Source organism: Aquarana catesbeiana, linkage group LG01 (assembly GCF_042186555.1).
Source record: "Aquarana catesbeiana isolate 2022-GZ linkage group LG01, ASM4218655v1, whole genome shotgun sequence".
NCBI lineage: Eukaryota > Metazoa > Chordata > Amphibia > Anura > Ranidae > Aquarana > Aquarana catesbeiana.
In genome coordinates this window covers 571,883,625-571,909,637 of record NC_133324.1, presented here as the reverse complement: position 1 = coordinate 571,909,637, position 26,013 = coordinate 571,883,625, and the positions used below count along the sequence as shown (strand labels likewise).

General features: G+C 40.9%; 1 protein-coding gene across 1 annotated transcript in view; it reads right to left on the bottom strand.

Annotated features, from left to right (window-relative positions):
* Positions 1–26,013, bottom strand: part of FRAS1 (Fraser extracellular matrix complex subunit 1) — an 830,295-nt gene that overhangs the window by 45,538 nt on the left and 758,744 nt on the right. The window contains exons 58-65 of the mRNA XM_073597432.1: positions 24,247–24,394; positions 22,042–22,247; positions 20,751–20,907; positions 20,158–20,358; positions 16,568–16,755; positions 8,666–8,941; positions 4,401–4,633; positions 4,098–4,258 (exon numbers count right to left, since the gene is read on the bottom strand). Coding sequence (XP_073453533.1) covers positions 4,098–4,258; positions 4,401–4,633; positions 8,666–8,941; positions 16,568–16,755; positions 20,158–20,358; positions 20,751–20,907; positions 22,042–22,247; positions 24,247–24,394 — 1,570 coding nt within the window. The remainder of the gene's footprint in view (positions 1–4,097; positions 4,259–4,400; positions 4,634–8,665; positions 8,942–16,567; positions 16,756–20,157; positions 20,359–20,750; positions 20,908–22,041; positions 22,248–24,246; positions 24,395–26,013) is intronic.

Sequence of the window (26,013 nt, the reverse complement as noted above, 5' to 3'; positions counted from 1 at the left end):
CTGAATTCCATGTTCTGAGTTCCGTGTTCCTGTTCCAAATTCTGTGTTCCAAATTCTGAGTTTCATGTTCCAAATTCTGAATTCCAAATTCCGTGTTACGAATTCCAAATTTTGTTTTCCAAGTTCCCAATTTCAAATTCCAAGTTCTGTGTTCTGAATTCCAATTTTCATCTTTCGAATTCCAAATTCCGTGCTCCAAGTTCCATATTTTGTGTTCCCAATTCCATGTTTCGAATTCCAAATTCCGTTCTCCAAGTTCCGTGTTCCGAATTTCAAATTCCGTGTTCCGAATTTCAAATTCCGTGTTCCGAATTCCAAATTCCGTGTTCCGAATTCCAAATTCCGTGTTCTGAATTCTAAATTCCATGTTCCAAAGTCCACGTTCCGTATTCTGAATTCCAAATTCCTTGTTCCCTATTCTGAATTCCAAATTCTGTGTTCCGAATTCCATGTTCCGTATTCTGAATTCCAAATTCTGTGTTCCGAATTCCATGTTATGAATTCCAAATTCCGTGTTTCGAGTTCCGAATTCCAAATTTCGTGTTCCGAGCTCCAAATTTCGTGTGTTCCAAATTCCTGTGTTCCGAATTCTAAGTCCTGTGTTCCGAATTCCAAATTCTGGGGTTCCGAGTTCCAAATTCCGTGTTTCGAATTCCAAATTCCATGTTTTGAATTCTATATTCCATGTTCTGAATTCAAAAATTCCTGTTCTGAATTCCGTGTTCCGAATTCTAAATTCCGTGTTCCAAGTTCCGAATTCCAAATTCCATGTTTCGAGTTCTAAATTAAAAAATTCCTGTTCTGAATTCCGTGTTCTGAATTCTAAATTTCGTGTTCAGAGTTCCGAATTCCAAATTTCGCGTTCCGAATTCCAAATTCCGTGTTCCGGATTCCAAGTTTCATATTCCAAATTCCGTGTTCTGAATTTCAAATTCTGTGTTCCAAATTCCAAGTTGTGTGTTTTCCGAATTCCAAATCCCGTGTTCCGAATTCCAAATTCCGTGTTCCGAATTCCGTGTTCCAAATTTCGTGTTCCAAATTCCCAATTCCAAATTCCGTGTTCCGAGTTCCAAGTTCTATGTTCCGAGTTCCAAATTCCATGTTCCCAATGCCAAATTCTGTGTTCCCAAAGCCAAATTCCGTATTCCAAATTCTGTGTTTCAAATTCCATGTTTCGAATTCCAAATTCCGTGTGTCCAAATCCAAATTCTGTGTTCCAAATTCCATGTTTCGAATTCCAAATTCCGTGTTCCCAATTCCAAATTCCATGTATCAAATTTCGTGTTCCCAATTCTGTGTTCCAAGTTGCAAGTCCCGAATTACAAATTCTGTGTTCTGAATTCCGTGTTCCAAATTCCAAATTCCGTGTTTTCCAAGTTTCAAATTCCGTTTTGAATTCCAAATATTGTGTTTTCCGAATTCCAAATATTGTGTTTTCCGAATTCCAAATTCTGTGTTCCGAATTCCAAATTCTGTGTTCCAAATTCCATGTTTCGAATTTCAAATTCAGTGTTCCAAATTCAAACTTTCGAGCTCTGAATTCTGTGTTATGAATTCCAAATTCCATGTTCCGAGTCCCGTATTCTGAATTCCAAATTCCATGTTCCGAGTCCTGTATTCCGTGTTCCGAATTCCAAATTCCATATTCCAAATTCTGTGTTCCGAATTTCTGAGTTCCGTGCTCCAAATTCCGAGTTCTGTGTTCCAAATTCTAAATTCCATATTCAGAATTCCAAATTCCGTGTTCCGAATTTCATGTTCCGTGTTCCAAATTCCGTGTTCCGAATTCCAAATTCGGTGTTTGTCGAGTTCGGTGTTCCAAATGACGTGTTCTGATCTCCTAATTCTGAATTCCAAATTCCATGTTCCGAATTCCATATTCCGTGTTCCAAATTCTGTGTTCAGAATTCCAAATTCTGTGTTCCGAGTTCCAAATTCCATGTTCCGAGTTCCAAATTCCGTATTCCAAATTCCGTGTTCAGAATTCCAAAATTCCATGTTCCGAATTCCAAATTCCGTGTTCCAAATTCCATGTTCCAAATTCCGTGTTTTAAATTCTATGTTCCAAATTCTGAGTTTCCTGTTCCAAATTCTGAGTTTCCTGTTCCAAATTCCGAGCTTCCTGTTCCAAATTCCATATTCCGAATTCCAAATTCTGTGTTCCGAATGTCTAATTCCATGTTCCAAATAACGCCCTGAAGAAAAGTCTTAATTAGGGATTTTGAGGCAAGAGGTTTCTGGAATAAAATGGACAATGAAGAAACCTGTCCCTTAAGGGTTCTCAGGATCAGAAACTGGTCAAGACCAGACTGAAGAAAGGCCGAAACAAAAGTGATAGAGTAACAGTGTATGGTCAGCTTTAGAGTGGCAACCTTCTCCTGAGAAAGGAAAAACAATTTTTTAAAAGTAATTGTAAAAAACAAACAGGCTTATACTTACCTGCTCTGTGCAATGGAATTGCACAGAGTGGCCACGATCCTCCTCTTCTTGGGTCCCCCCTGGCACTCCCGCTCTTCTTGGTTTGACACCAGAGGAAGCGGCTTCCTATTGTGGCACACCTGTAGGCTCGCTCCCGAGCCACACTGCCTGTGTCCATAGATACAGACAGTGTGGTTTGGCCCCACCCCTCATCAGTGGATTTAACTGAGATCAGTAGGAGCCAATGGCTCCTGCTGCTCTGTCATGCCTGTAAGAGCAGGGAGAGAGCCACTAGAGACAGACACAGTGCTGGATCGAGATTGGGCTCAGGTAAGTATAAGGAGGGGTGAGGGGGCATACTGCTACCTAAACACTTTTTACCTCAATAGAAGGAATTAATTAAGGTAAAAGAATGTTAATGCTTTAGAAACACTTTACATTCCTTTTTCATGGGATAAATCTCAGCAAAAAGCTTAGGGGGAAAGAATATCCTTTCACGGTTAAGTCAACCCTAAAGTAGTGCACAATCAATGCGTGCATGTACAGGAAAAGTCTTTTTTGACTTTGCTAGCTTCTTGGTGCCCATAGGGGCTTGTCTTGGGTTTTGACTTGTCAGGTGCTGCTAAGCTAAGACTACTCAGTGTGTCCACAGTAGAGGGCATTTCACCCGAAGCCGTAGGTTGTGCCTCTTAAAACGCAGGGGAAAGAAAAACCTCTGCTGTCTCTGCTACAAAATCAGTGTCCTCAACACTTTCCTCCATATCATCTTCAAGTAGGTTAGGAAGTTACCTTTTTATTTCCTGAAGAGGGTCAGAGGAGGCAGAGGAAGTGAAGCCTTTCTGGTCGCTGGAAACCGAAGGTTCTAAAAGCGCTGAAAGTTTTATTAAAACATTCAGACATAGTGGAAGAGAAGTCTGCTTTTGTCAGTTAGGCTGCATGGTGCACACCTACGAAGGGACTAGAGTTAAATGAGGGAAGCATCATAACAGGACATTGCTCTGGCACAAGGGAATTGTTATCACTCCAAGCAGTGTTCTGAGATTCCTGTAGGTCATCTGCAGGACACATGCTATTCGGACATTTTTGGAGGCATTTTACTAACTGCATCATCATCCTGAGACTAAGGAAGAAAGAAAATGGCAATTTTAAATTTCTCTAGCTGGAAAGTGTTAGAGGAAAAATAGTAGGGGGTACCACAATAAAGTGAATAACTGTCAATTTCCCAACCTATAAAACTACGTTGTGTGATAAGCACTGCAGCTTGTCTTATTAAAAGGCAGGAACAGGTGCCAACATATAGGGAAACCCTGTTTTACCTTATCTACAATGCTGAGCCAGGCTTCATTAATACTTAGTAGGCATACCTTTGAAGAGTCTGGGAACTCTAGGGACTGGGAACTGTAGAAATAGACCACGGCGCTGGACCTGTATAGAACCCTGAGGCTAAGTACACACGTCTCAGCAATGGGTGGGGTTTTATGAGTGCACACTAGGGGCGGCCCTAGCAAGTTTTTTGCCATTGTCCAATCACCTGAAGATAGCCTGCATATAACCCATGGTCTATAAATACAAGTCCTGTCTTCTGTACAGTATGAGTCAAATATATAAATTCATTTTCTTTTATCTTACGTTTTTAAAATGTTATTTCTCTGGCTTTGAAACTAAAGTGCATACAATACCTGAAATGCCTCTCAAGTCACGGATGGTGACAAGGTTGGAGCACACATGCTGATGGCGATACACAGACTCAGAGAGAAGAAAGTGCAGGTTATGCAGAGGCATAGTAGAGATGAGAGGTAACATGCCATCTTGGTGTGGTATCTGCACTGAGATGTGAATTCTAATGGGAAAAAAATAATGCACAGTAAAGATCTAGAATTAAGGCCAATGATGCCTTTCTTTAACTGTAACTACATATTTTGTAATATTTTATTTTGGGTTGATTTAATTTCATTATCAAATTAAAGGAGTGTATGACATACCTGTTGGGATGTTCTTTATGTTTGACATCCAAATATTTCAAAGTAGCTATAAAAGACTGGGCCTGGAATCCTCTAGCCGTGCCTGCTACTACTGGTGTATGGCAGATGGCACTGTCAGTTCCTATACTCACGATATTGCTTCTCAGTGGTGTGCCCACATGTCCAGCTTTATCCACAGCTTTGGCTACACAGCGTACATGAAAACGCCTGCTGAAATAAATGCTATCCAGCACCTTGGGAGGTCAAATAAGTCAGAATCACTTTTAAATACTGTATCATTTAAGGTAAACATCAATATATAATTAAAATAATTTAATCAAGTATTGTATACATTTATGAACATGTGCAGTATTATTGCCATAGTTGTTGTATGTCATTTAAATGAGGAAAACAATAAATGCTGATGGGTGGAAAGAGGATAGTAATAAAAAGTAAAGTAGTGCCTACAGGTGTAGACTGGCAATTTGGTAACTCTGGTATTAGCCAGGGGAGAAGGAGATGATATTTCTGGGAGTATATAGGCAAATGAGAACTTCTAAAGTTGATTCAGTGTTGCTTCATTCTTCACTTGGTCCCCGATACATCTCTGAGTTAGTAAGGGGTGCCAGTACATGAACACTGATAAAACATTGGGCTTAAGAAAAGTTGGACTGTGTGCTTAACTTGCCAAGATTCTTTTTTGTGCCTAGGTACCAAGTACTTACTGTATCTGTGCACCTTTTGGTGAGGGAGATAACAGCAGACAGTTATGTAAATGGCCATGGCTGTACCTATTATGTATTACTTTACCTACACCTATTTTATTAATTAACAAACAGCAGCAACCAAATCATAAATTAAACAATAAACACAAAATGTGAACACTATTTGCTTTCTAATGCGATTCTCCTACATTGTGATCTACAATGAGCCTGGGTTCACACTAGATGCGGTGTGAATTCCCAGCGAATTTGCTGCGGATTCGGCGCTGCATCTACATTGCAACTCGTCCATGTGAACAGATTGTGAAGTGTATGTTAACAACTCCCCGCAACCAGTTTGCAAAATGCACCGCAATTTGCAGAATCAGATTGCATGGGTGTGAACACCCATGCGATCTGATTCTGGTGCAGACAAAAAAAGGGTCCTGCACCAGTTTGGTGCGGATGTGGTGCGATTTAAACCATACAAATCCATGGCTCAAATCACACCCCAGAGACACCACAATTAATTCACACAGGAATGTGCTGCAATTCCTGTGCAAATTACATGCGTTGTCCTGCACCACAACAATGTGAACCTGGACTGAAAAGTTAAATCGGTATTAAAGTCCAAAACAGAAAATGATTACAGCTCACCAATTTTTAGGTGTGGTGGCAGCATTAGTTTTCTTTTCTTTAGGCTTTTTTCTTTATTTTCTCCTGGTGATCCAGCTAGTAAGTCTGTTATTTTTCAACTTTCATTAACAGCCCAAGCTGTCCAGACAAAGTAGTAGTTAGGGGGTTGAGACAAACCCTTTAACACTAACAGAAGCTTTTATTTATTTATGTAAAACCTTTAGCCCAAAAGGAACAAAACGGTTTGCTGTAACTGCTTATAAAGTGTTAGCCATAGTTCAGTTTTAAATTGTTAGTCTAGTCTATCTAAATTTGCTAGTTTAATGCCGCGTACACACGGTCGGACTTTCTATCCTACTTGGTCCGGCACACTTTCTGACGGACTTTGTCCGCCAGGTGCGCCGGACTTTAAAACGGACGGACTTGCCCACACACGACCGGACTTTCCGGCGGGCTAAGTCCGCCCGTCTTTCCGACGGACTTTCGCCGAAGTTACGGCGGACTTTCAGAATGAACGGACTTGCCCACACACGGACAAGTCCGTTCATTTTGAACGTGACTCAGGTGTGACGGGACTAGAAAAGGAAGTCAATCTTGCCGCTTTTATCGGCGAGATTGACACCTTGCGAGCCCCGTCGCGGGGCATACCAGGCCCTTAGGTCTGGTATGGATTATAAAGGGAACCCCCTACGCCGAAAAAACGGCGTGGGGTCCCCCCTAAAATCCATACCAGACCCCGATCCGAGCACGCAGCCTGGCCGGTCAGGAAAGGGGGTGGGGACGAGCGAGCGCCCCCCCCCCCCCCCCCCTGAACCGTACCAGGCCGCATGCCCTCAACATGGGGGGTGGGTGCTTTGGGGGAGGGGGGCGCCCTGCGGGGCCCCCCACCCCAAAGCACCTTGTCCCCATGTTGATGAGGACAAGGGCCTCTTCCCGACAACCCTGGCCGTTGGTTGTCGGGGTCTGCGGGCGGGGGCTTATCGGAATCTGGGAGCCCCTTTAATAAGGGGGCCCCCAGATCCCGGCCCCCCACCCTATGTGAATGAGTATGGGGTACATGGTACCCCTACCCATTCACCTAGGGAAAAAGTGTAAGTAATAAAACACACTACACAGGTTTTTAAAATAGTTTATTAAACAGCTCCGGGGGGGGGGATCTTCCTCCGGCTTCGGGGGTCCCTCCGCTTCATCTTCTCCCGGCGTCCGGTTGGTTCTTCTCCCGGTGTTCCAGTTCTTCTGCCAGCTCCTCTGCTGTCTTCAGGTAGCTCTCTTGCCAGCAGAGGTCCGGACTCCTGGGCTTCTGGGCTTCTGGGCTTCTTCTCTTCTCTTCTCTTCTCCAGATGTTGACACGACGCTCTCTCCGGCTGGACTGCTCTCCGAGGGCTGCGTTGTGACTTATATAGGCGGAGACCCCGCCCCCTTTTGATGTCACAGTCCCTGGGCATGCTGGGACTGTGACGTTTTAGGGGGCGTGGTCAACATCACCCAGTGACCACGCTCCCTAAAACGTCACAGTCCCAGCATGCCCAGGGACTGTGACATCAAAAGGGGGCGGGGTCTCCGCCTATATAAGTCACAACGCAGCCCTCGGAGAGAAGTCCAGCCAGAGAGAGCGTCGTGTCAACATCTGGAGAAGAGAAGAGAAGAAGCCTAGAAGCCCAGAAGCCCAGGAGTCCGGACCTCTGCTGGCAAGAGAGCTATCTGAAGACAGCAGAGGAGCCGGCCGAAGAACTGGAACACCGGGAGAAGAACCAACCGGACGCCGGGAGAAGATGAAGCGGAGGGACCCCCGAAGCCGGAGGAAGATCCCCCCCCCCGGAGCTGTTTAATAAACTATTTTAAAAACCTGTGTAGTGTGTTTTATTACTTACACTTTTTCCCTAGGTGAATGGGTAGGGGTACCATGTACCCCATACTCATTCACATAGGGTGGGGGGCCGGGATCTGGGGGCCCCCTTATTAAAGGGGCTCCCAGATTCCGATAAGCCCCCGCCCGCAGACCCCGACAACCAACGGCCAGGGTTGTCGGGAAGAGGCCCTTGTCCTCATCAACATGGGGACAAGGTGCTTTGGGGTGGGGGGCCCCGCAGGGCGCCCCCCTCCCCCAAAGCACCCACCCCCCATGTTGAGGGCATGCGGCCTGGTACGGTTCAGGAGGGGGGGGGGGGGGGGCGCTCGCTCGTCCCCACCCCCTTTCCTGACCGGCCAGGCTGCGTGCTCGGATCGGGGTCTGGTATGGATTTTAGGGGGGACCCCACGCCGTTTTTTCGGCGTAGGGGGTTCCCTTTATAATCCATACCAGACCTAAGGGCCTGGTATGCCCCGCGCTCGCCGCAATAGGAAAATGTGTTTTTCCTATTGCAGCGAGCGCGAGATGCAATACCCTGCCCTCGTGTCGCATCTGGTCCGTCGGACCAGCATACACACGAGCGGGCTTTCCGTCGGACCAGCACACACACGAGCGGACTTTCCGCCCGAAACTGAGTCCGGCGGAAAGATTTAAAACTTTCTTCAAATCTAGGTCCGGCGGGCTTTTGGGAAAAAGTCCGCTGGAAAAGTCCGTCGGCGCCTACACACGGGCGGATTGTCCGACACACTCTGGTCCGCCGGACTAAGTATGCCGGAAAGTCCGACCGTGTGTACGCGGCATAACACTACTCTCTCCTCAGAGAGACAATGCTGCTGACCAAAGGTGTCTGCTTTACTACTTCATCTAAAATGCAGACGCCCTAAGATAGGGAGTGTGTGGATCACCAAGCGAAATAAAGGCAAAAAGCTTAAAAAAAAAGAAAACAGATGCAGCCACCACCTCTAATGATTGGTAAGCTCCAATATATTACACTTTATTTTTTGGGTTAAATAGCATTTCAAATTGAACTACTGCATGATGTTGTCACTTATCACTTCATGTTTAACCAAATAAGGATGATATTTTTTGTTAGTACTCACCATATTATTGACACTTGTGAAAGGGGTAGTATCAGTTATCGTCTCAAAAGGAGATCGGGCCCCACTTGAGTCAGTGGGAGCTGCCACTTCCCAGCTGAATAAGATTGTGGACTGGTTGATGCCGGCCTCCTCACATCGCTCCCTCATTATGGAGTATTTAGGAAAGTGGTGGTCACATGGTGTGACACATACCAATGGGTACCCAGGAGATGGAAATTTTTTTGAACCCTCTTTGGTAACTTCCTCCACATGGTCATAGTCAGCCAAAGATACCACCTGAAAACAAACAGAATAATTCATTAAAGTACTAGATGCAAATAATAGTGTAAAATCACTCTTAAAATAAGGCTGCACATTAGCAAAAGAGGCAATAATGTTTGTAGCTACCACCAGGTCCATGTTCTTGGTTCTCATAATGCTTAAAGAGACTTACAATGATTGCAGAAAAAAAGGGGAGAACATGGCAGGACTTTAAATGAGACATGCAGTCAGCAGTGGTGGGTGTAAAAAATGGTATATTTAATTTAAATCATGATTAAAAATTCATACAGTGAGATACATGATAAAACAGCAAAATTCATATATATACATATAGGAACATTAATTAACATGACAGTATGTAGGCCCTTATGCTACATTAACTGAGAGACTTCCTATTTGTTTGAAATTACTGATAGCATTTCAAATATCCACATACACATGAAAAACGATTAAGCGGTTTAGGCATTGCATGTACTACAGCTCTACGTGTTTCGTGGAGTGTGTTAATCCACTCATCAGGAGCAGCAATGTCTTTGATCTGAAAAAGAGAGACAATGAAAGATGTCTAAGTCACTGCCTTAAGGGGGAAGGTACACCGAGGGGAAAGATGTAGTATGAAAAAATATACTCTGAACAGTACTCACAACCGCCATGTGGAGATGCAATTTTGAGAGCTGGAGGCTCCCCTAAGGGTATCTTGTCCGGGAGCTGTGGCAGAGTATGGCACAAGCAGGCCTGCCAAAATAGCCCCGTAACCTGAGGAAAAACTATCCGAACACCGGTGGCTCATCTGCATCAATTGCAAATGGTGGCTACAAAGATCTTGAGTGATTTCTAGAATTAGGTGGGACATATAGGCACTGAGTCCCAGAGGTGATTGTTTGGCTGCCTGTGGACAGTTGTGAGAAGATAAAGTGCAGAGTAGACAATCAGGGATTTGGCCTATATGAAAACAGTTTGTTGCTGATGACTAGTGGGACTCTCAACATAAAAGAAAAAGCTGCCATATCATTTCATGTATGGCGCATGAGTGCTTATAGTGTGAAATGTAAAAAAAGAGGGGATGCTGGGAGGGAGGCACCATGTTAAACTGCTTTTTGGGGAACAGAAAAGGGTCCCAAAAAACAATAAGTCAGATCTAGATCAGATCATATCTAGATTAGCTCAACGATTTGGCAACCATAAACACAATAGGGACATTTATCAATTCTGTCACAAGGCAAACAATTTTTTTTTTTATATATATAACTTTATTTGAAAAGTACTTTCAAATTTACAAAGGTAATGCCCTGTACACACGGTCGGACATTGATCGGACATTCCAACAGCAAAATCCATGTATTTCTTCCGACGGATGTTGTCTCAAACTTGTCTTGCATACACATGGTCACACAAAGTTAAGGGAAAATCCGATCGTTCTGAACGCAGTGACGTAAAACACGTACGTCGGGACTATAAATGGGGCAGTAGCCAATAGCTTTCATCTCTTAATTTATTCTGAGCATACATGGCACTTTGTGCGTTGGATTTGTGTACACACGATCGGAATTTCCGACAATGGATTTTGTTGTCGGAAAATTTTATAGCAAGCTCTCAAACTTTGTGTGTCGGAAATTTAGATGGAAAATGTATGATGGAGCCCACACACGGTCGGAATTTCCGACAACAAGGTCCTATCACACATTTTCCATTGGAAAATCCGACCATGTGTACAGGGCATAACAGAGGGGAAAAGACATCCCAGGGATACAAAATATTAAAGCAAGTTCCACCCAGTTCTGTGTTTATTAAAAGTGTAGCTGCTGACTTTTAATAAACACACGTTCACGGGTCCCGAAGCCTCGCTTCTCTCCCCCGCCTGTATGCGGCGCCGGCATTACTACTGTGGACACTGGCTGTGACAGCTTGCGGCTTCACAGCCAGGTGTGCACTGCGCATGTGCAAGTTGCACTGCGTATCCTGAATGGCCGTGCAATCTTCTGGGAAGTGTCCCAGAAGATTGCAGGGAGGGAGGGGCTGCCTAGGGTGAGAGGAAAAGTCGCCTAGGTAGCCCGAGTGGAAGTGGGGGGCTGGGTACCTGTCAAAACTAGGTACCTTTCCGCCCCCCCAAAAAAATGACATGCCAGACGAGGCATGTCAGGGGGTAAGAAGTACTTAAAGCGGAAGTTCCACTTTTGGGTGGAACTCCGCTTTAAGGACATCAGTGCAATCATAAAGCATGTGCATATGATACTGCAAAGTTACAGCCTTGGTTACAGTCATAAATTCCTTATTTGGCTTCTCTAAAGTAGCACTGCAACTAAGTGAAACCTGCTCCTAACTACTTCTTAATTATGTGTCTGGAGTTAAAATCTGTCTCATTTTCAGTAGCAAATCTGTCTTTGAACTTTTAAAACTGTTGCACTTGGCAGTCCAGGAACAGAGATGCACAGGTCTGTAAACCTGTCACAGAGACTTTACTGAACGAGATCTAGCTTGATTTGCAATTAATTTTTGAGATAATTTGCTTGAAAAATGTCCTCCAATGCGCTCACGGCTGAATGATGTCAATTGGAGCATGTTTCACTTCATATATCAGAATACTCAAAAATGTTGTTACAGCTCTACAGTGATGCTCACCACTGAAATAGTTGACTTTTCGGTGCTTATAGATAAGATATGGAATAAGGCCAAACAACATTTTCACTATGAAGGGTACTCTGAATGGTCTCATATATGGAACAATAGCAATTTTCCCGAATTGTGTAAATTGAAGGGTTTCTCTGTGTGGTCTAGGAGCGGGGTGGGGTATATTCAGCAGTTATACCAAGGAGGACTTTTGCGGGACTTTCAATCCCTAAGGGAAGAATATGGCATACCAAATGTTGTGTTTTTTCAATATTTACAACTTAGGCACGCCATCTCAGCACAAGCTACACTATCCAAATGGGAATTGACTAGACCAACGGTGCTCACACAGTTGGTAACTTCAATGTCTAGGAAAGGGCAGATATCATCTATATATGAATCACTAATAATGCAGATATCCAAGACTATGTCATTAAAATGCAGGACGAGTTGGGGGGAGGATATAGGTCATATCACAGATGAGGAATGGTCTGCCATAATGGAGACTGTACCCAAGGTATCTCTTTCCTCTTCCCAAAAACTCACACAATTATTCATTATACACCGAACTTACCGTACCCCCTATAAACTATATAAATGGAACAGAAGAGATGACCCTTTTTGCCCCCGTTGTAAGATAGATAATGGCACCCTTATACACATGCTCTGGAAGTGCCCAAAATTGCAAAGATACTGGTCTGAAATAATCAGCTCTATAAATAAAATATGGAATCTTACATTTGTGGTTGACCCCAAGCTGTGTCTGTTGGGATGGTTGGACAAGGAGCTATATACACCGCACACATATATAGCCATTACAAGAATATTGTTTATTGCTAGAAAACTTATAGCTAAGAAATGGCTTTCGGTGACACCGCCGACACACGCAGAATGGGTGAACACCATATATTAAACTCTATTGAGGGAAAAGCTGACATACCAACACAGGGGTAGCCCAGCAAAGTTTGAACGTATATGGGATCCATGGTTGGAGGTACCTGGTCTAGCCCCCTTCCAATTGGTCCAAAATAAAATACTCGGTGGCAGGACGCAGACGCCTACCCCCCTTGTTTGAGGAGGGAGGTTGTCTACACTGGATGGATACAGGATGATATGATGTTATAGAGACTCAGAATGTGGATCAAACTGACATAATAATTTTGATGAGAAGCTGTCTTACTCTGCAGTGACGAGTTATATGGTTTTAGTTATATATTAGTTAAAGAAAGAACGCTGGAATCACCCCCCCCCCACTGTTTAGGGGGGAGAGGTACCTCTACACCGACCGATTGTCCTTTCAAGGGCCGGGAGCAGGGTAGGGGTACAAAGTACTAAAAGGACACATTTACTAATCATAGAAAATACGAGATAAGGCTGAAATTGGTATGGATATGTAAAGATTTGTCTTCATACGTTGATTGTAAGATTATATATACCATAATAATGCAGGAAACGTAAGCCGATTGACTGTACATTTGGATAATAATATGTCCTTGGCAATGTAATTTGATATATGTTTTTGTTTTAAGGAAGAGTCTTTTCTCTTCCTATGTTTTAAAAACCAATAAAAAAAATCTGATTTAAAAAAAGAAATAGTTGACTTTTCTATAAAAATCTGGTTCCGTACAGAAAAAACACTCAACCAGTTGTTCTTACCCCCAATTCACTTTTACTAGTTAACTAAATAAGGCAAACACATCAGCCATAACATAGAACCTACATAGGGTGATCAGGCTTGTAGGACCCCACTGACCACATTGTGTTAAAATCACAGCCTTTAATTTAATTAACTTTCTGACAAGTAATTTAGTAGGCTCATTTGATAAAGTTTTGCGTCTCTTAAGATGAGCAATAAAAGTAACAGACCGGTATTGGTAAGCTGCAATATATTACATTTTTAGGTTTGGGTTTAATATCGCTTTAAAAAAGATTGACATTAAATAGTGGAGTGTGGAGTAGGGAGAGAGAAAATACTTTTGAATAATAATTCCAGAACAGTTATACATCCATGCAAATTCTTAGTCCCCAAGTGCATAGCTTTACATTTGTCAACATTAAACCTCATTTGCCACAGTCGCCTGATTAAATAGTGCATTGAGGTCGGCTTGTAAGTTGGAGACATCCTGTAAAGGCGTTATTCCATTGCATAGCTTGGTGTCATCTGCAAACACTGAAATTTTACTTTTAATCCCAGACCCTATATCATTCATAAATAAATGAAAAAGTAAGGGTCCCAACACTGACCCTTGGGGTACACCTGTGATAACCTTAGACCATTCAGAGTGTGAATCATTAATCACTGCTTTCCGAATTTGGTCTTTTAGCCAGTTTTCAACCCGTGTACAAACAAATCCTTCCAAGCTTGTAGACTTTACCTTACACATTAGCCATGTGTGGGGAACTGTGTCAAAACGCTTTTGCAAAATCCAAGTATACCACGTTCACAGCCACCCCTCTGTCCAAGGTTTTACTTACCTCCTCATAAAAGAAATCAGATTTGTCTGACAACTTCTGTCTTTCATGAATCCATGCTGTCTGTTGTTTAAAATACTTTTTTTTCAGCAAGAACTCATCAATCTGGTCTTAAACTCCCCAGTATCTTCCCAACTATAAAAGTTATACTAACAGGTCCATAGTTACTTGTTAAAGACTTTGATTCCCTTTTAAATATAGGCACCATATTTGCCTTACATCAATCCAGTGGTACTATGGCAGTCATTAAAGAGTCCCTAAAAATTAGAAACAATGGCTTTTAAATGACAGAGCTCAATTTTTTTAAGATCCGTGGGTGTATTCCATCTGGTCCAGTTGCTTTATCTACCTTTATTTTGTCTAAATATTTCTGGACCATATCACTTTTGAGCCATTGTGGATCATTCGGGGCTGTGTTAAAACCATCCCTATTACATTCGAACCTCTGAGCCGTCGTGAATCAACCAGGGTCCCAGCTTGTCCTAATATTCTACCCCACCTGTGTCTTTCCCCCTTCTTACTTTCCTGTCTTTTGGTTGTTAATGCAGGCACACAAATAGTACACCAGCTGGAGGTTGGAGATGGAAAGAGGAGGAGGGAATGGGAAAGCAAATGTGAAATGTGTAAGAGGATGAAAGGATCCTAGGGCTCCCTACCTTATCCCGTGGACAGATAAATATACATATGTAATGTTCATATTAATGTATACTTCATCATTTCACATCAACCTAACTAAGAAGCAATATCTGTAAGGAAACTGTATGATCAAATGTACATATGAAACCTGCTATTCCTTCTCTCCATAATGTTGTTTATTGTGATGACTTTGTGCTTGTATTGCATCGTCTTTGCCCACGTTGGGCGTTAATAAAAAAACGGGACATGAGCTCCCCCATGCTCCTTTGTATACACAGAGCTGAAGAAGGTATTTAATAAATTTGCCTTCTCTTTGTCCCCAGTCACCCACTTTACATTATTTTTTAAAGGGCCAACATGCTCAGACCTGACCTTTTTACTATTAATATATTTGAAGAATTTTTTGGGGTTTGTCCTTTATCTTTTGCAATCTGTCGTTCATTGTGAAATTTTTGTGTCCTTGATTTCCTTTTTACATATTCTGTTATATTCTTTGTAAGATTTAAACTATGATCTTGTTCATTCATTTGTATATTTTATCAATAGACAAAGAAAATGTCTTGCAGTCCATTTGGGGACACTTGTGTGTTTATGATGATACTTATACTGCTTCGTTAAAAACCTGAAACATACAGTAAGAGGGTGCAAAAATAGAAAGCAATAGCCCCGCTGCCACACACCTCACCTGGCCCCAGTGGTTAGCAGGTAAAAGCCTCAGCTTGACCCATCCAGGCCAACATGTATCTCTTCCTATTTTTTGCAGTGTGCTTTGGATCTGGACCAAAATCCCCTCAGCCTGCACCCTCACCAGTCAGCAGTATCCAACTCATCAGACCTTGAAAGCCTGAGCGAGGACACTTAAGCATTTATCATGGGTCATACTGTAAAAGGGGTTATCCTGGGCTGGCCTACAGCTTTTTTTGTTTCTCAGGGTGCAATCCTCCTGTAGGCAGCAGTATAACCAAGAAAAAGCTTTTATGGTGAGTACAAAAATCCTATTTTTTTCAGCTAATAAAAAACATTATGTTTATTCTTAGATTGCAATAGTGTAGGCATCTGACTGCATCTTAATATCAATCTCAAGTAAACTCTTGTATCAGCATTCAGACTGGAAGAGTACTGGTCAGCATTCTGAGCCAATCTGTTTGGGGTGTGTGTGTCATTAGGCTTGAAGTTCAGCTTTAAACCCTATCTGTTAAATGTGAATAGATTATGCTTTAGAATATCTATAAAACCTCACACATTGGCAACAGAAGCAGATCCCAGATAGCAAGCAATTATGTTGCAAGTTTGAAAATTACTCGCTAAGCTATTTCTGGACTTGCTAGGCTTCACAAGTTTGTTACACAATTGCAGCAAGTCCGCATTGCATGACTCCAGATCAACTTTCTTTGCAAACATTCTGCAAGTCTGTTGCAACTTCTGGTTCAGTTATGTTGTGCAATTCTTCCCACCACGGGGGGGGGGGGGGGGTCACTGTGACTTGCAGAGCTCTTGCCACTGCAACTTTGCTCTTGCTGGAGACTTGCCACACACATTTTCTACAAATTTTCTACAAATTGGAGAAGTGTCAACTAGAACCTGTGCTTCAAGAGCTCTGCAAGTGTACAACGTGCCAGTAAAAATATGCAGCAAGTTAACAGACTTACAATTCAACACTGCCACAAATTTGTGGCAAGTTATCCTTGCTATCTGGGATGCTAGCACAATCACATTATTATCACAAAATATAACCATTTATATATAAAATTACACATACTAAGCATTTATGTCTGATATTAATTATAAAACCTAATAATATTATATTTTTTTTAGGGAAACAATATATAATGACTTTGAGCTCTTATGGTGGGTGTTACAGGATTACCCGAGAAGATAGCTAAACTGACATATATTTCAACTTCAGCTAACTATAACAGTACTTACTATAGGTGGTGAAGGTAATATGAGACTTCCTGCTGCCTCCTGATCCAGAATTGTTACTGTTGCAGTTGTGATATCACCAAGAACAGCCTCAACTGGGTCATCTGGACCGAGAACCACTGAAAAGGACTCATGCCATTCCCTGTCCTCATTTGACAGAATCTCAACCTTAAAAAAGATGTGGTCAACACCTGCAAATAGTGACAGGTAAACCATAAACTGGTTAATGAATACACCTTCATAGTTTTAAAACAAAATGTTTCCTTTTGTTCAACTTTTAATTCAATATACCCATGCATAGCTGTACAAAAGCACCGATCAAGGATCAGTTATAATAATACATTCAGCAAAACATGTTTCAATCAATATAGGATTTTAAATAAATAAGTAATTAAAATGTAAACTACATGATCGTATGTTTGAGGACGCCTGTCCATCACACCTAGATGAGCATGTTGGACATCCCATTTCAAATCCTTTGCTACAACAGCTTCCACTCTTCTGGGGAGACTTTTCTCAAGATTCTGGAGTGTGTCTGTGGAAATCTGTGCCTATTTCAGCCAAAAGAACATTTCTAAGGTTATGCATTAATGTTAGTTGAGAGGACATGGCTCCTGGTGTGAAGTGGGGGACTATGATAAATAGGGGAGCTCCTGAATTGAAGGGGAAGGAATCTGATGTATATTGAGCTCCTGATGTAAAGTGGAGGACTCTGATGTAAAAGGACGCTCTTCATGTGAAGGGGAGGACTAATTTTCACCTTCCTCTTTTATCTTGGCTGTTGCAGCAGTATACACTCTGTGTTGTATCTTACTTAATCCTCCTGACAACTGCGCTCTGTATGTTATATAGTTCTAGTTCTGACCAAAATGTTAAATGTCCCAACAACTGCTGATTTTAATGAAATTCGTCTTTAAGACAGGCTTAGATAAAATGATCGCTTTTTAATGCAGAAAAACATATGTGATGAAAGAGTTTACCTTCTGAAAAATTATCCTTTGTCCTTAGATTTATATTCTATGTGTCACTGACATTGTCACTTGTGGCACAGTCATTTTATGGTACACTTGCAGTTTACACAGTGAATAGGCACAGGTTCTGTTTCATCATCCTAATTTAAGGCATTCCCACTCTTGGGTGGGAATCAGACCATGCCTGCTATTTGCCGCAGCATGCTACAGGTTTCACCATGAGTGAAACTGAAATAAAATTCCACATTTTGGGTTATCACCAGAACAGGGATGACTGGGAATCTTCCAATAGAGACATTAGTTCTGATTACTCTTGTGACAACCAGAGGGGGATATGATATGATGGTGTTGAGTTTTTCACTTTAAGGTCATCACAAAGGACAAGGGGCACTCTTTACGTCTTTACGTCTAGAGGAAAAAAGATTTAATCCCCAAATACGGAAAGGTTTCTTCGCAGTAAGAGCTGTGAAAATGTGGAATAGACTCCCTCCAGAGGTGGTTCTGGCAAGCTCAGTTGATTACTTTAAAAATGTCCTGGATTCTTTCCTAAAAGTACATAATAAAACTGGGTACTGACATTTATAAGTAAAGTTGATCAAGGGAAAATCAGATTGCCTCTCGGGGGACCAGGAAGGAATTTTTTCCCCTGCTATAGCAAATTGGATCATGCTTTGCTGGGGTTTAGGATTGTGTATATGGGATTGTATTTTTTTTTGGTTGAACTAGAAGGACTTGTGTCTTTTTTCAACCTGAGTAACTATGTATCCAGGGGTTTCCTCTCTTTGGAGGAATTTAAGTTGGCTACACACTATGCAATTTTTATAAAATTTTCTTGTACAACTTTTCTTTAGAGTTACCAAAACCATATAATATGAGGTCAAACCTAAACACAAATTTTTCAAATTGTATACAATCAGGCAGGCCCTTGCACATAGTTGAGGATAAATCTTAAGGAAATTGAACAACAAAAATTGTATAATATGTATCCAACTTTACTCTCACTTTCTGTTTTGGCTATGATGTGTGGCCTCCCAGATGATCAACAGAAGTTGATCATCAGGCTTCTGACAAAGCGACATGTCAGAATATATTCGGACGATCAGCAGCTGCAGCCGATCAACTGTAGCTACTGTCAGAATACAATGTCCCAGAAGGGGGGAATCTTCCATCCACCTCATTTGTGTAGATAGAGGAATCTGTTCACTGGCTGAAAGAAAAAAAAATTAACCTTGTATGGCCAGCCTTAGTCATGCTTACATTTTGTCATACTGTTTTGACTTTTTTTTATTTGTTAAGATTACTTGTTAAAGGAGTTGTAAACCCTCAGGGTTTTTCACCTTAACGCATTCTATACATTAAGGTGAAAAACCTTCTGTGGTGCAGCTGCCCCCCAGAGCCCCCCTTTTTGTTACCTAAGTCTGATCATTCCAAGCAGAACAGCTCCAGCTGCTGTCTCGGGTCTTCATTGAACAGATTGATAGCAGCAGGAGCCGTTGACTCACGCGGCTGTCAATCAAATCCAGTGACACAAGAGCCGGGGGGCGGGACCGAGTCCTGCAGTCTGTGTCAGTGGGGGCACTTGATGAAGAGGAGAAGCCAGGAGCACCGCTGGAGGGCCCCAGAAAAGGAGGATCGGGGCCGCTCTGTGCAAAACCATTGCACAGTGCATGTAAATATAGGCATGTTTGTTATTTTTAAAAAAATTAGCCTTTACAAACACTTTAAGGGTATTTGTTACAATGTTAAAAATGTTTATACTGTTTAAATATGTAGGCCTCTTTCACACAGATAGGTAGCTGTGCCCACTGGATTTCTGCGGCAAGAATCAACAGATTCTTGCTGCTGGAATGACTGGGTCATGCATTCAGCAGTGACCTCTCAGCCCATTTAAACTAATAGTGGGCGGACAGCGGTCACTTAGCGAATAGCTGTGGTTAGGGACAGATGTCTGAGCCTGGTCGCAGACTATTTTTGTTTTAAGCTGGGTTCACACCTAATACCGATGCGGCCCCCAGCAGGGGTCCTGTTCGTACCCGTTCACCATTTCAGGTCCGATTTTAGCCAGATTTTTGTCTGAATTCAGACCTGAAATAGACCAAAAGAAGCAAAGGGCTCCTGTGCATAGAGAGCCGGTAAAAATCTCCTGCTATTATGAATTGGATGCGGACAACCTGCATCCAATTCACAATGGTGTGAACCCAGTCTTAGTGTCTGATAAATTTTCTGTCATATTTCAAGTTGCCATTGCTCTGTCAGTAAATGTTCCATGTTTTGTGGTTAACAAAAGTTGTGCTGGGGTGGTGGCCCCAGTGCAGCGTCAAACCAGCAGAGTGCAAGAGAACAGTGCAGCCCCATGATTCCTAATGACAGCTCTTTGCATGATCAGTAACTGAAGATTTACACAGTTCAAATATTAGTGCTGGGTTTATTGTGGGGCACATGAACTTTTCTAGACAGAATTAAATTTGTCCACTACTTTCAACCTTTCCCTCTGACCCTGAAGGCCCCCACATTCCTGCAGATGTCTATTTGACCAAAATCCAGAACCACAGAAGTATTTAAACTTTAATTAACAAGTTTACTGTCACTGGTTGCCCTAAGTTCTTGGCAAAAAAAACTCACCAGGACTGAATTTAAGAACTCGGCTTTTTGGATAGTAATCAATGCCTGACTGAGCAGATCCATCTCGAGTGCTGCAGCGAACTTTGGATGTCCTATTCTGGTCTCCTTTTCTGATTACTTTGATGTTCAAAGTAGCCACTCCATCTGGCTCCCGAGGCTCTCGGATCTGATAAGTAGACTCTTCAAATTCAATAGTTGGTGCTATGGATTTTAAAAAGAGGTTCATGATAAATAATGTATAAGCAGATTGAGTGATCATTTACTAAACATTAAACACGTCTACAGAAAATGTGCCAAAAAATATAAACTACGATTTTTAACACAGTTTAGTACTTTCATAATATTACTAAAAAGCATACTGACAAAGCTCATTGTGTAGTAGATATATGAAAAACAAATGAGATTAGCCTTGCTATATCATGTTTTGATCTGTGTTATTTCAACAGGAGTTGTCTGAATGTCTTCTGTGGGCCCACTACAACAGTTTAATGATAAGCTAAGCGGTATCTAACTAGGAATAAAGTTATTTATTGCATATGACTTGATTTAAACACATATGTTAGTAATAGATTATATTTCTATACAGCACTTACCATCTTCATCATTAGAGATAGTAATGGTGGCCATATCAATCTTCCCAACCCTGGCTCCACTCCAATGACTGCCAAGTGGATTGCCTAAATATATTTTGAACTGTTCCTCTGGTTCAAATACGGAGTCATCATTGATAAAAACTGTGCAGTTTTTCACCTGTTTACAAAGATACGTCAGTCATACATTGTGTGCAAGCGCAAGGGGCCCCTGAAACAATGGGGGGCATAGCTGACTCCTACAAGTCATTACAGGATGTGGATTCTGTCTGTACAGAAAATACTATTTATTTTTCCATTTATAATGTTGCTAAGTTACTGCTATTAAAAAACTATAAGATATTAATCATATTTTACTAACATGTCAACAGATGTTTCTATTAAAAAAATGCAAGTCAAAACATACAAGAAACTTCTGTGCTGTAGTGGATTTGAATGATAATGGATGCTCTCCACTACTGGTGCTCTTATTGGCTTAGATGTTCCACAGGTCACCAAATACCCACTACGCCCTTCCAAAACACTGCTTGACACAAAGCAAGAAGGGTGCACCAGCCTAGCACAACACCAATGGCACCATTTATTAAAAAAAATAGACAAATATACTCACAAACATCAATGAGTTGACATCCAAAATAAATGTATAGCAGACACTACATTTCGAGGGTGGTCCCTATTCCTAAGAGCTGAATGTCTGCTCACGCAATATTGATTTATATATTACAGTATGTAATGAGTTAGGACTGACAAGTGTATTATATGTTATAACACACACATATATGTTTTATTTGTATTCTTTTGTTTAATTTGAACCATTTGTAATGCTAGATCAAGAAACTATATATGTCTGCCCCACAGGTTATATGCTGTCTCAAAGGTGCAGCTGCCACATTAAAAAATATTCCAGTTAATAAATGGTGCCACTGGTAATACACTAGGCTGGTGTACCCTTCTTGCATTGTGTCATGAAAAAAAATGCATGTAACTATAGACCATGGCAAGCATTATGGTCATTTCATCTGCTTGTAAGAAAACTTGCTGTGACTACGCCAACAATGGAGTTGTTAACCTCAACAAAAGCACACCTAATACTTGAGTGCAAAGAACAATTTAGTTTTCTGTAGTCAGATCAAGAACAGATGAATTCTGATTGGATGCTATAGGGTCCTTTACTTTTCACAATGCTGTTTGCCTTAATAAATTATCCCAAAACAGTTACATGAATTGGGCTATGGTATGGTGTGGCATACAAACAAGTATGGCTTACTTATCTGGCAGTCATTTATATACTTACTTTTTCTCCTTTAAGAAATGTAATACGGGAATCATCTGAATTTCTTCTCTCTTCAAAGTCATCCATCACTTGTGCAGACTGAGACTGTGTGTAACAACGCACTGAGGATTCATAACTCAGATCCCCGCTACGTATAATGGGAACATGAACCAATCCATCCTTTTCCTTCACTGTCAATACATCCTTACTGAACTGCATACTGGGGACTATAAGGAAACCAAAAATTAGCAAAAGAATTGTTCATAACAACCAAACAACAAATAACATCAAATTTCCCAAAAAGTGGAGATAAAATCAATTTACAATGCAAAACATTAGGTATCAGTTAAAATTAAACACTTTCTACACCATAACATGGGTAAAGGGCTTTATTTTGGAAAGTACGTGTTCTAACTTTCTTCTAAAAGATACCAAGCAGTTGTGTGTGGAGTACATCCATATAAAAAACACAAGTTCTTTAATAAATGCAGTAACTTTACCTATTAGGGATGCTTATTACTTTGAATGCCTAAATATATTAAATTATCTGTTCGCCATTGCAGAATGAATACAAATGCCAATAAATACTAACAGTATCATTTAAATAGATGTAAACTGTAGCTAAATAATATTTAAATTGTTAACTTGCAAACTTTTAGATACTTATTCCCTGGGCTCTTGTTAGAGAATAATGGGGAATAATTTAACTAACATTTTCCCCAAACACGCACAGTTTAATGCAGCGGATTAAGATTGGTTAAGATTAAGATTGGGGAGGGAGTGCTCATTGAATAGGCGCACTTTGCATAAACTGCAAAGTTTGCTTAAAGAGGAGCTTCAGTTTCCCCCAAAGAATTAAAAGTCAGCAGCTACAAATACTGTGGCTGCTGACTTTTAATATAATGACATTTATCTGTCCAGAGATTCAGCTCTATCCTCACCTGAGCTGATTCTTCAATCGGCTTCGGGTCCAGGTGCATGTTAATTAAACCTGAAGTGAACCCATGCGGATTCCTACTGCGCATGTGCAAGTCATGCTGAGCTTTGTGAATGGCCCCGCAGTCTTCTGGGACCTGTGATGTGTCCCAGAAAGCTGCAGGGTAAGGAGGGGGGCCGGTCTTCTGAATTAGGAGCGGGTACCTGTCAAAAACAGATAACCCCCCCCCAAAAAAATGTCAATTTTTAAAGAGGAGGGAGGGAACATTAAAACAAGAACTTCCCTTTTTGGATGAAGTTTTGCTTTAAATTTGTTCTGTGCACTGTTTTTCATAAACATTTGCCATGTTTGTTGATGCCATGTTGGCTTTTTTTATACTGTATAACAAATTCTGTTTTCACCTCTTTTCATCTTCTTCCTGATCTCAGTTCTGTTTATCACTTGAAGCCTCTTTATTCACTTCCTGTCTACATGCACTTGTTCAAGCATCAGGTGCACATTATTCCCCTGAACCAGCTTCCTAATAGTGACAACATTGGACTATGTCTGGGCAATGTATGTCAGCATGGCAGCTTGTCTCCATCAGAGGAACATATGACAGCATGAAAATGCAGGTGCACAGCTGGGAGACTGTTGTCACCCCATTAACGGGAACCTGCAATGATAGGATCACCATTATTTTAATGAAAGATGCAGATTTAAAAAGAGTGAAATGTACTTTTAAAAATAACATGAAGCTTATATGAGACCTTAGTGGTTGGGCATACATCTACTTTAACAGTATGGACACTCGTTTGGTACATAACTTTATCCTTTTGGGTAGGATATAAAGACAACAAAATATCCCCATGTTTTCACTGATGGCATACAGCTAACTAGGATCTTCATGGTAAGAGGAGACAGTGGAAAGAACCCAACAAACTCAACTAGCTGTAAAGCTAGCTAGCATTTTGTTTAATACTTATTCTCTTGTCTGCTTTCCCAGATAATGTTACTTCTCTTTTACATCTTCCCAAACAACCTCAGGGGTATTCCTTTGACAGTGCCTGTATGGCTAGAACTGTGGACTTGCAGTTTCTACCAGTGGTACCATATGCTTGGAGTTTGTATTTTCTATCCACGTTTCCTCCCTCAGTTCAAAGAACTACTCATACGGTGATAGGTTTCTATTCAAAACTGCCCTGTGTTTGTGATAGTTTGTGATCTAAATGAATCTATGTGCTCTGTAAATAGTTGCAGAATATCCAGAGAGAGATAAAAGGAGTAATATATACAACAAAACATATTACCATCCTGAACTGTATCATTTATGGTAATGGTGGCTTCAAATGGTTTGATAAGTTCAGCCCCTTGTGCAGAACTTAAAAACACAATAAACGTTTCCAGTCCTTCAATAACTGGGTGCTGTGTGTCATCAAGGATTGTCAGAGTGCAGTGCTGTAATACAGAAATAAGTAAAGTCACATATATTCTATTTATTACATTATTCCCAGTACTCACTTATTGAACAGGTTTAAAAATAAACAACCACATTTGACTGTATACATAACAATTCAAAATAACTTTACCACATGAAATAACTTTAAAATAAAATGTAAATTCTATACAAAAACTGCAGTGCTTTCCTAACCACCTTTAGAGCATTTTAATTGGAATCATAAGAAGCATTGGGGACACTTTAATTAAAGCTGTCATAGAGAAAAGCTAGGCATGTCTCCTGGGTCTTTTTTAAATGTTCTCATAAAATTAGAAGTTTACAAGAACGCACACATAGTGTAATGGATTTTTTCATTAAAGGGGCCTTATTCTTTAAAAGTAAGGTAGCTTTTAATCTATTAGAAAAGTTAGACTAACCATACCTAAAGGACCATTAAACTTAGGATGAACTAGTAAGGCAAGAATAATATTAGTGAAAAATAGAAGAACCTCGCACTATGAAATAGCTAAATGAGCTAGTTCTAGAAAATTAAAAATATATATAAGCTGCTCCCCTCAAAGTGCAATAGTGCTAGCCTTGTCTGATTTGGAGTGTATAATAATAGGGGGCGCTGTGAACTTAATAAATTATACTAAATTAAAATACATCATCAGTGCGCTTCCTGATGACGTTGTGTTGACGAAACGTACTTCGAGGCGCATCCCGGTCACGTTACTTCCGGCCACTTCCGCCTTCTGTCTCACCACGGCGGTGGAATGCACGCTGATTAATACAGCATGAGTGGGGCGGCTATTCCTTCCATTTACCTGGTGACAGATGCTTTATACCTCCAGTGACGAGGAAATGCTCATACTAATGTAAGGGGCCATTTGGCTCATGTTTTTAAAACGATTTTTTAAATTAAACTGTATCACGCTATGGTCCTGTTTTTTCATTTTTTTCTAATTGTTACTGCGGTGGAGTATTAGCAAGATTCCAGCCACATCTCCTCTGATATACCAGCAAGACCACAAATCCACATTTAAAAAAAGCCCCATCTGACCTTCTTTTTAGTTAAAGAGGTCATGGTGGTCTGGTGAGTAGGAATTTCACTCACATCCACCGGGTGTTTTCTCATGAAGTTTTGCCATTGGTGATGGTGTAAAGATTGATGTTGCATCACAAAATATTTATGGACTTTTGTTTTTGATTAAATATTTAAAATCACTGTTATTTCAACACTGGATTATTAACTAATCATTAATTACTAATTAGTTAAGCACCTTGCACTTTATTTGTATATGCACAAAATTTTGTATAATTTATTAAGTTCACAGCACCCCCAAGAATAATATTAGTACAACATGTAGATATGTATTTAAAAGTGCTCTCACCTATAAAAAAAAATGAAATATTTCACATTTCTGTAACTCTAGTGCAACCAGCTTATCTAGTTTATGGTAGTCAAAAACAACAGTTGGTGGCTTTCTTAACCACTTCCCTATCAGGCCAATTCTGACATTTCTCTCCTACATGTAAAAATCATCATTTTTTTTGCTAGAAATTTACATAGAACCCCCAAACATTATATATGTTTTTTTATCAAAGACCCTAGAGAATACAATGGCAGTCATTACAA